General features: G+C 46.3%; 2 protein-coding genes across 3 annotated transcripts in view; both read right to left on the reverse strand.

Annotated features, from left to right (window-relative positions):
- The window catches only part of LOC108975761, a 32,142-nt gene that overhangs the window by 3,085 nt on the left and 18,088 nt on the right, over positions 1 to 10,969 (reverse strand). The window lies entirely within an intron of this gene.
- On the reverse strand, positions 5,176 to 10,962 carry LOC108975760. 2 transcript variants are annotated; one of them, XM_018944467.1, is made up of 3 exons: positions 10,742 to 10,962; positions 6,452 to 10,649; positions 5,176 to 6,259 (listed from the first exon to the last, which is right to left on the reverse strand). In XM_018944467.1, exons 2-3 carry the CDS (start codon positions 6,474 to 6,476, stop codon positions 5,595 to 5,597), a joined length of 690 nt encoding a protein of 229 aa, XP_018800012.1. In that variant the 5' UTR covers positions 6,477 to 10,649; positions 10,742 to 10,962; the 3' UTR covers positions 5,176 to 5,594. The 2 variants fall into 2 exon arrangements, with proteins under 2 accessions (XP_018800012.1, XP_018800010.1); XM_018944465.1 differs by having other exon boundaries at positions 5,176 to 10,649.

Consider the following 10,969-nt stretch of genomic DNA (forward strand, 5'->3'; position numbering starts at 1 on the left):
AAATATAATATAATATATTGTGGCTCGTCCCACAAGTACTCCCCTTCTTGGAGAACGTTATCAAAATTATTGATAATTTAGGAAGATGATCAGAAGTTCAGCGGAATCTAACGCGTCTCTTGGGTGACGGTGTAGATAAGTTGGAATCGGATTCAGATAGGCAGTATGATGGCGACGAAAATGGAGATGTCCGAGGTTCAGATGACTCTGGTGAAGTTGATGTAGCAAGCGTAGTACTGTTGCCATCGTCGTTGTGCTGCTCACTCTCGTTGAGCTTATCGTCGGGAAGTAAATAAACAGGCTTTAGCCGGTCGATCGAAACTGTAGTGTTTTCGCCTTTGACGTTTACTCTGAAGTATTTGTTATGCTTTGAAATGACTCGGTGAGGTCGTTCATAAGGTGAAGTGAATGCTTGGTGTGGAGCGTCGCGACGAATAAAAACGTGTGAACACGTAGATAGTTATTTGGAGATGAATGGTTTCCTCTGACCATGTTGGACAATGGGTTCTGGTGCCATGTCTGCATAGTAATTTCTCAAGCGTAATGCAAAATTCGATGGTGGCAAACCAGATCTTGTCGAAGGCGCTAGGAATTCTCCTGGTAAATGAATTGACTCTCCATAAACGAGATCGGTGGGAGTTGCGCCAAGATCTTCCTTCCTAGCGACACGAATTCCAAGGAGAACGATGGGTAGCATGTCAACCCATGGGCTGTTTTCGTGGCACCAAATGGCATCCTTCAAGTGACGGTGAAGATGTTCCACCATTCCATTCTACTGCGGATGTGGAAGTGGTAGTATTTATATGTTTGCTGCCGAGGAGACGATCGAAAGCGCTAAAAAGTTGGCTCTTAAACTCTGTCCCTTGGTCCGTTATGATTTGTAATGGTACACCGTATGGATGTGCGTGTGTGTGTGCGGGCAACACATTTGGCGTCGATACTATCAATGGGAAATGCCTCTGGAAACCTKGTGAAACGATCGATAATTGTCAAGCAGTAGCGATACCCCTTTGAAGGTACGTATGGACCAATGATGTCTACATGGATATGTTCGATACGTCTTATGCGGCTTGGAAAGTTTTGGATTGGTGTTAAAACATGGCGAGATGCCTTATTTTGTTGGCAAGCTAGGCATGTTCGGGCCTACAAACGGCAGTCGCGGTTAATGCTTGGCCAAACAAATCATTGCGTTAACAATTTGGCGGAAGCTCACGCTCCGGGATGACTAATGCTGTGGAGAGTGTCGAATATTTTCTTCCTCAGCACGGTGGGAACATATGGACGGATAATATCGGTCGAAACGTCGCAATAAATTGGCTTATTGCAGCCTGGAATGTTGACTGGTCGCAAGTTTAGTGTATCGTGTTGTTCCCTTTATATTCTTTGCTGAAGTTCTTCGTACTCAGCTTGTGCTTGATCAAGTTCGTTTGAAGATACTGCAATTGAAATTTCTTTGACGCGAGAAAGAGCATCTGCAACGATGTTGGCTTTTCCGGCTATATGTTGGATATCGGTTGTAAACTGGCTGATGAAATTGCCAGGTTGTCGCTCGATCGGGATCCTGAGAAAAAGCGTGTAGCATAGGTTTGTGATCCGTGAATATTGTGATGTGTCGTGCTTCTAAAATATAACGAAATTTTCGTAAAGCTGCGTAGATAGCGTGAAGCTCACGGTCGTGCGGACAGTGTTTTCTAAGAGCAGGTTGAAGCTTTTGGCTGAAGAAGGCCAATGGTTCCCAGTGTTGTCCTCGCCGTTGTTGGAGGACGGCGCCGATAGCATATTCTGAGGCATCAGTAAATATTGCCCAAGGTATCCGGGTATGCTAATATTGTTGCTTTACGTAGCTCTTCTTTGCATTCAACGAACGCTGCATAACCTTCTGGTGTCCAGGGAACCGGGTGAGAACCTTTTATTGAAGTCCCTTGAATGTACTCGTGCAGAGGTGCCTGTAACTTAGCAGCGTTTTTAAGAAATTTACAGTAGAAATTTATCATCCCGAGAAAATCACGCAGTTTTCGGATCGTTTTTGGTCGTGGGTAGTTAACTATCGCGTCTACTTTACCAGGAAGAGGTAAGATTCCTTGGCTGAAATGCGGTGTTCCAAAAAGTCCACTTCGGACTGACCGAAACGGCATTTAGCGGTGCTAATTACGACATCATACTTAGTAAGTCGTTCGAAAAGTAAGCGAAGATGACTGCGGTGTTGCGTAACATCTTTGGAAGCGATTAGGATGCCGTCTATGTATGGGAATAAGAAGTCGTCTAGTCCACGTGTTACCTCGTCGATAAATCGTTGAAATGTTTGTGCGACATTCCGAAGTCCGAACGTCATGAACGGAAATTCGAAAAGACCAAACGGTGTTATAATTGCAGTTTTGTCGATATCTTCTTTGGATACAGATATTTGATTAAAAGCGCGCACTAAGTTTGTCGGGAACAAGTCTTCGAGCTTTACATGAAACTGGAGGGCCTGGTGTAGTAGAAATGTGATGCTGCGTCGTATGTTTTGTTGGCTGACAGATTCCTTCTGGCTTTGTCAGGTTAGGGAACTCCTTTAGTGCATCTGCCCATATAGGATCGACGGGCAGTACTTTAGAGTTATGCAACCGTAGGTATTAATCGTAGATCCATATGCTGCTGTGAGATTATAGTTGATTCGTTCGGACGGCCACGGTGCGAGAGATTTAGGAAAAGTGCAGAGATCAGCGCCAGTATCCACCAGGAATTGGATTTTGGTGGCGCGATCTGTTATGAAAAGGCGGTTTGATTCGCGTGAGGAGCCGTTAACCGCCACTAACGGTCCGAHGGTAGGTTTCCCTGAAATGAGCACGGCGATCGGCAACGTTTAGCTTTATTGCCGAAATTTYGGTGATACCAACACGTGTCGTTGTTCAATGCTGGTGAAGATGTGYGCGAACGAAAGCGCTGACGAGAACGGGAACGAGATATGCTCTGCCGCTTAAAACTGTAAACTAGCTCATTAATCGAAGCTTCGAGACGGGAAATGCTGATGTTTTTGTTGATTCTTGGAGCGAATTAATTTCTGCTGGTTATTATATTTATTTAGGATCAGTGTTTCTTCTCATATCTTAATTTTACATATCTTCTGGTTTTCTTAAATAAATATATTTTCTTATCTACCAGACTATCTTCACACCATCTGTGTTTGCTGTTAGCATGGGATGTAACTCGGGCGTCTTCAAGCCTAACGGTTACCTATGTATTCTACCTATGTATTCCTGGTTCGTTTTGTGTTGTATTCGTTTCAGCGTTTCTTGTAAGCCAGGCGCAGCTGACTTGCTGACATGGCGTTGCCATGTTGTATTAAACGTTGAAATATAATATAATATATTGTGGCTCGTCCCACATTTTTATACTAAAATTTATATCGTTTAACACTTTAATCGAGTTATTGGGGAATATAATTTGGTTTTCGACTTGTTCAAGCGGAGTCTGCTGCTTTTTGCATTTAAACATTGTGGTAGTTCATTTTCTTGTGTATTAAGATTAGTCTGCTGTTTTTTGTGAGGTGTGCATGCCACTTTGAAACATTGTGGTAGTTCCCTGTTTTGTGTATTTGGTTCGGTAAGATCTGCATTTACCTCCGACACATGCTGCTTGTAGCTGCACCGAATGACAAGGTACCACTCATTCCATTTATTAATTCCTCTATTGACAATAACTCACTTATTTGATGCTCTAACTGTGATAAGGGTATGAAAAGTAAGGGACCACCTCCAGTTACCGAAATATTATTTTTGTTTCGTCGCATTTTTGCCTTTAAGTGAATATTATAGTCTGCCCAAACCTTTAATTGATTACATTTAATCACATTTATAATTTATCTGTGCAATTATTGGAATTACCTTTTTCCACACCGCAGTGTCGCGCAATGGTGGCCCAGCTGAGTTTAAATGGGAAACTAAATTTTTCCATAAATTATTGGAGGTACTTGTGGCGTCTGTTGTTTTTAGTGATCCTTTCAAGAAATCGGGATGCGCCTTCATGAACTCCACGAGAATTTCAAATTGCTTTGGTTGAGTTTGTTGTTTTATTTTCCGTTCTTCCCTGTAAATTTGTGCAAAATAGTTCATATACACGGCGTTATATATTTTAGTAACAATTAAACCAATTAAATGCGACTTCTTTATACTTGTAGCACAAAGATTACGAATATAACGCATGTTTGACAATTGCTTTAGCAAAGTAGAGTACAGCCAATGCAAAAGGGAAAAACTAAATTCGAAAATTTACTGCGATTGTCGAATTACAGTGTACCAAAATTGAAGATGCGAACATTTTCATATTCGTATCGCATTACAGAGTAACCCCCCAGTATTCTTATTTTCCCTAAAGCCCGTTGATACATGTGATACAAATTCAAGCAAAGTAGTTATTGTAGACAGCGTTTGAAAAACTATGCTACTCCCGTAGCATTTCATTTAGCTCTTACTACCGCTCTCACTTTGTCGGGAGCCACAGCATAGCCTTAGCATAATAATGTTAAAGTATGTACACTACTCTGCTCCGAGACATCTCATCACACAACACTTCACAGCATAAACCACTACACACACACACGCACCAAACACAGTACTTAACACCGCTCATTACTACAACACAACAACCACACGACCATCAACCAGACGACTGGGAATAATCTAATATTCACCACTCACAGTATCAAAAGGGATTGATCCGTCCGGGATCGCTTCCCTTTTTTTCGTTTCATCCACAAAGTAAGACAGTCGTCCGCGATATTTAGTTTTTTCATTTGTGATCCGTTAATTTTTTTCTACCGCAATTTCCTTTTTTTATAACCGCTAAGTGACGGGAATGACGTGGAGCACCGTGTTCACTAAAAGTGTCCAACATTGGACTTTCTTTAAATACACAGTGTTACATACAATAAAATAAGATTATATAGTGAAATAAATATTTTATAGCGAGTGTGGAAATCAGTGCGTTTTATTTTCCATCTCATAGGTATACTCTAGCAAGTAAGAATACTACTGGCAAACTATAACAAATGGTCCCTCGAGATTTTAAGAAAGGCACCTAAGCAAAAAATGAAATAAAAATTTAAATAACTTCCTGGTGCAAGTGCGAAATATTTTAAAGTGTTTGAAGCACAAAATTTATAAAATAAAAGAAAACTTTTAAGTGGACATATGAACGGAGTGGTGTCGACCACCCACGATGGTCTGGCTGGAGGCTGGCTGGCTGTCCTGGTTGGCATGTGTGCCGTGGGCTGAAAGCGGGTGTGGAGATCTTTATTTTACAACAACTTCTTAACCTATGGTACAACGTGTCTTATATCTTATGATTATGATTAACAATAATTTTTAACAACTTCTTAACCTATGGTACAACGTGTTTTATATTTCAAAGTATTGTGTGACACAGTTAGCATCAATCGTACAAATGTACCACGCAACTCTCTGTGCCGTATCGCACCAATACGCGGTCGCCCTCCAACTTCTTCAGGGCTAAACGCCGGCCCCGGAAGAATAGCGTCATCCTTGAGCGCCTGATGAAATGCTGTCGGGTCATGGTCAGCCCCTCCAAGAACCCTGGAATTTCACCCGCTGGTGTTACCTCTCGCTGCGATGTGCTGGGCGGGGCTGTTCGTGCGCTGGTCTCGAGAATTGGTTGTTGTGTCGTCGTTGCGTCGTGGCAGTTGTTTTAGCAGGCGCCCCATCGTCATTTATGCCTGTGTTTGCCTCCGTAGTCGCTGCTGTTGCTGGTGCCTCTTGTGCCTCAAGTACGGGTTGCCTACTGGTACTAGCTTTGGCCGTGACAGCACTCGCTGCATTTGGTTGGACTACGAGTAACGTCGAAGTTTGGGCGGCTCGCAGCCCTGTCGTAGCACATGCTTCGTTATTTGTTTCGCATGCCGCTGGGACTCTTCCCGTAGTTGGCATTTCCAGCGCGTTCGTGCTGAGTGGCGTTTGTCGGGGCAATGCTTCCAACTTTGTAGCTGTTATGACCAGCCGCGGTTGCGGGTTGCCGGCGCTGGGCTCCTGTGCCTGCTTGGATGACCTCGGGCGAGTTCGAACAGCTGGCCCGGTGGCATCTACGCTAATTGTGTGTAATTGATGCACCCCGGTTGCAGTCGTGCGTTCACGAGGTCGTGCTTCCGGTGGTGGTTGGAAAGGTCGTGGCTTGGTGGGCTCATCTGGTGGCTGTGGTTGGCGCTTGGTACGGCTGCCCGGTGCGCGTGGTATTCTGCTAATTGCGCGTTTCATTTTGAAGGAATCTGGAAAGAGATGAGCAAACGGATTAGTGTTGGCCACGTCTATTGTTGCGTTACAATAGTAATAAGTGGCTCGGAGCTGGAGTCCGTAAGCTCGCCAGCAGCTGCATGAGCTTAGTATTCGGTTGGCAACTGCTTTAGCTTCTGTGCGAAGCTGTTTACTGCGGAAGAGAGCTGTTGATCTCTTTTGAGTACCTTCTCGCCGATAAGTGGTTTCCATGATCGTCTGCGCAGATCGTAGTATTTCTTTTGGCGTTTGGCTGCAGTAGACAAGTTGCGAGAAATTTCTTGCCAAAGCTCGGTGAGTGTCAGCACGTTGGTGGCTCCTTCGTCAGGCACATCTCTTCTTTATGGATTTGTTTCGGTGTAGCCGGTATGTACCCGAAGTTTATCTCAGCTGCTGATGTTTTTGTCGAGTCGTGTTGTGATGTATTTATTGCGAAAGCTATTTCGGCTAGTTGGTGGTCCCAGGTTCGGTGATCGGCCTTTGCTCGTTGTGCAATCAAGGCTTTCACGATTCTATTTGTGCGCTCGGTTGGGTTTTCGTGTGGAGCGTAAACGGCAGTGAAACAATGTTTGATCCCGTGGCTCTCAGGAAATGTGTAAGCGGCTTGCCGGTGAATTGCTTCCCGTTGTCGGTAAAAAATACGTCAGGGCAACCAAACCGGTATATCACGCGCTCTCGTAGCTCCTTTATAACACTGGCGGTGGTTGTATTCCGTACTGGCATGAGCTCCACCTACTTGGAGAACTTATCCGTGAGCACTAGCAAGCATGTGTTGCCATTGGTTGAACGTGGCACTGGACCTACAAAGTCCGCCGTTACAACTTCCCACGGTCGTGAGCATTGCATGGTGGCCATCATCCCAGCAGGTCGGCGCTGGTTTACCTTATATTCGGCACATTGTTGGCATCGACGCACATATCTGAGTGCATCCCTATGCATCCCAGGCCAATAATAACTTTCCTGTGTGCGTTTGAGTGTTTTGTGTACACCCATGTGACCGCCGGTGCTAGCGTCGTGATTTTCTCTYAGGACTTCRAGTCGACGGGGCTCTGGTACGCATAGTTTCCAGCATGGTGACCTGGACAGCTTATTGCGTGRGGCGACGTGCCGAAAGAGCCGGCCATCGATAAGTTGGTAATCGGTTGATCATGGACGGCATGCAGAAGTTACGCATCGCCTTCTTGGACTTTCCGTGGGCATCTGGATAGCGCATCGGCGACTACGTTGAGGGTATCTTTGCGTCTTCCGGACGGGCTCTGCAGGGTGTGAAGCCATTTAAGTGAATGATGGTCGGTGATTACGGTGAAATGATAGCCTTCCAGGTACGGTCGCATTTTCCTTATGCCCCACATTACGGCTAGGCATTCCTGTTCGGTGGCAGAGTCCCGCTTCTCCAATTCTGTCAAGCTGCGACTGGCGTATGCTACGACCCGTTCTTGGTCAGAATGACGCTGAAATAGCACTAYGCCTAGTCCTTCTCCGCTGGCGTCAGTCTGCAGACAGAAGGGCCTCTCGAAGTCGGGGCAACCTAGGATGGGTGCACTAGTTAGTCTTTCTTTTAACACCTGGAATGCTTCTGTCCCCATGTCCAACGCTTGTCCTTTTTAATAAGCGATTTAGGGGTGCTGATATTTTGGCAAAGTCTGCAACGAAACGTCGGTAGCAGGAGGCTGCTCCTAGGAAGCGGCGTAACTCTCTGATGGTGGTAGGTGCTGTCATGTCGCTGATGGCTGCGACTTTAGCCGGGTCTGTGTGAATACCCTCGGTGCTGACTACATGGCCCAAGTAATGGAGGCGTTGCTGCACGAACTTACACCTTTCAAAGTTGATCTGCATATGGTTTTGTTGAAGGCGCGTGAACACCGTTTGCAAGTTTTCTAAGTGCTCCTCAAAAGTGTTTCCCAGTACAATGATGTCGTCCAGATAGGCAAAGACCTTCGGCTGTAGTTCTGGTCCCAGAACGGTGTCTAGAGCTCGCTGAAATGTTGCCGGCGCCGAATGCAGCCCAAAAGGCATTACTCGAATAGACCTCTCCCCGGTATGGTAAATGCGGTATACTGGCATGAGCGGAATTTGCCAGTAGCCATTTTTCAAGTCGATGGTCGAAATGAACCGAGCTTCCTTGAGTTGGTCTAGGATTGCGTTTATTTGGGGAAGTGGGTATGCGTCTGGTATGCTTGCTGTATTAAGTTGCCGGTAATCTATTCCTTGTTTCTTTCGCACTAGGACAATGGGCGAGCTATAGGCGCTGTTAGAGGCTTCGATGYGGCCTGYAGTAATCAATTCGTTCACCTCTTGATTGATTACTTCTTGCATCGCTGGGTTGCGTGGATAATATCTCTGCTTTAGTGGACGGTCGTGTTTGAGGCGGATTATGTGTTCGGTGGCTGTACTGGGGCCGGTGATCGTCGAGAACGCTGCTGCGTTTTCCGTGAGAAGAGCGTTCAATAGATGATTCTCCTTTTCTGCAAGATGCTGCCTTTAGGTTGGCATAGCAAAGTGGTCGGTGGGTGCCTGTGTGCTTAGGCGTGTAGCCGTTAGGGGTTGTCCATCAATGGTGATAGTCAGGCCTCGCTCTCTTAAGAAATCCATGCCTAAGATGACATGTTCCGAAAGCGTCGGTAGAGCTGATACAAGTAGGTGCGTGGACTTGTTACCCAGCTCTATAGTAACAGGATACATATCCGTGCTAGGTATGTATGTCTGGTTAGCTAGTTGAATTCGACGGGTCTGGTGTCTGGCTTTAATTTTGTGCCTAACCAGATGTCGTTGAAGTTCCTTACCGATATATGTAAGCGTGGCTCCAGTGTCCACCAGAGCTTCTATCTGCATGCCTGCGACAGTAACGGGCAGATAGTAGCGGCCACCTTGTTTCCCCTCTGGATACGGAATCGTTGCTATGAGTGCTGTTGTACTGGGTTTGGACGGAGTAGCTCGCACTGTTGCCCGTATAAGGCAATTGCAGTCTCGAGGCATAATTCCGTCGCGTCCACAGCGAGAGCAAAATACTCGCTGCCGGTTGCGACATTGGTGCCTTTGGTGTCCCAGCTGCTTACATCGCACACAAACTTTCTCGCGGCAATACTTGGTACTTACCGCCGTCAAACAGTGATTGGTGTTTTTTGCTTGCCTGGCCTCCTCGCTTCTTAACAATTCAAATTCCTCGGCTAACTCGAGTAGTTCGTCTACGCTGTGGAAGTCGCTTCGTCGGACGTATAGGCGATATTCCACCCTTAGGCCGTCATATATACGCTCGGTGTGATCTTCATCGCGAAGTTTCGGGTGTTGGCGAATAAGCGTTTGGATGGCCAACACATAATCCTTTGCTTTCTCTCTGGGTAGTTGCTTGCGCTGATGGATGGTTTCTTCCAGATGTGCGAGGTGTCGTTTCGGTAAGAAAAAACGTTCAGCCTCGTAACGAAAGTCAACTCACGTGGTTATGACATTGCGTTTTATACGAAACCATTGCAGCGCTTTATCTTGCAAAATTTCCGGCATAGTAGCAAGAAGCTCGTTATTTGCTATAGAGTAGCATTCGGCTAGTTCTTCGCATCGCTCCAGAAAGTCGTGTAAATTTTCGCGACCGCTGTAGCGTATGTTCCATCGCCGCACGGTGTTTATAACCTCCAAATCTGGCAATTTTGCAGCCGATGTGATGACATAACGTGTTGCTGTTGCGTTACTCGGAATTCTTGCCGTGGTGGTTGGAACAAGTATGGTGGCATTACCTTCATCTTGCATTTCCCTTTCCAACGCTTTCACTAGGTCCTCCGTGGATTTATTGTGGCGCTTTGCACGGATGCAGGCGCTCAGCTCGCTGCGGAGATCTGCTACGGTACGCCTTCGACAGCGATGTGGTGTCGTCTGCACTCGGTGACTAATCGTTCCTTCGTTAGCCAATAAATCCAACTGGTCGTGTCTGTCTCAAGCGCTAGGGCCTTATGCTCTTATGTACTGCAATGCTTAGGATTGTGTAGGGGGTGTGGCGAACCTGATTCATGAGCGTTGGTGACCGTTTCATGTTTTTCACTGTCACTCACAAAATCAAGTCCCTGCTCGGGCGCCATTTGTAATGGGGTTTCGTCCATAGCTGAGGTATGCTCAGCCGCTCCAGGGTCAGCCTTGGGACCCATGAACCCTTAGCAAATAAAATGTTCACTTTTGTGATGAAATCCACACCCCTTTATATGGACAGCCAGACCAGCTTATATGTATTATCGCGAGTCAGGTGGAGTATCGCTGGGATTTGGTGTATCAGGCGTTGGTTCTTGTCGAAGTCGTGTTGGTAATTACCGCAAGGTGGTGGTCCTTCGGCACTCTGGTGAGAAGCAGTCACTTTCAGACGCGGTGCTGACTGTATGGCACAGTGCAGTCTTTACGGGATCTCTGCAAAGGACGAATTACAGAATTAGCAATGTCAACCGGACACGTTACGGCTAGCAACTGTCTTTAGCACTATCTCTTTTCTCTGGTCTTACCTGCGAGTCGCCTGTTCATCGCGTTAGTCAGGTAACGGTGCACTATTTTGTGCAAGCAGGGGTACTGACGCTGTTCCAGGCAGCGCAGATATGGTGTCGGTGCACTAGTGTGCGGACTGCGATCGTGACGCTGTTCGAGGCAGCGCAGCTGTGATGTCCCTGTATCGCAGCGCAACGGAGACTACGGTCGCGCACTGCGAAGACATCGATTACGTGATACGGTGGAGG

This window comes from Bactrocera latifrons, unplaced genomic scaffold (assembly GCF_001853355.1).
Source record: "Bactrocera latifrons isolate USDA-ARS-PBARC rearing strain unplaced genomic scaffold, ASM185335v1 scaffold_698, whole genome shotgun sequence".
Classification (NCBI taxonomy): domain Eukaryota; kingdom Metazoa; phylum Arthropoda; class Insecta; order Diptera; family Tephritidae; genus Bactrocera; species Bactrocera latifrons.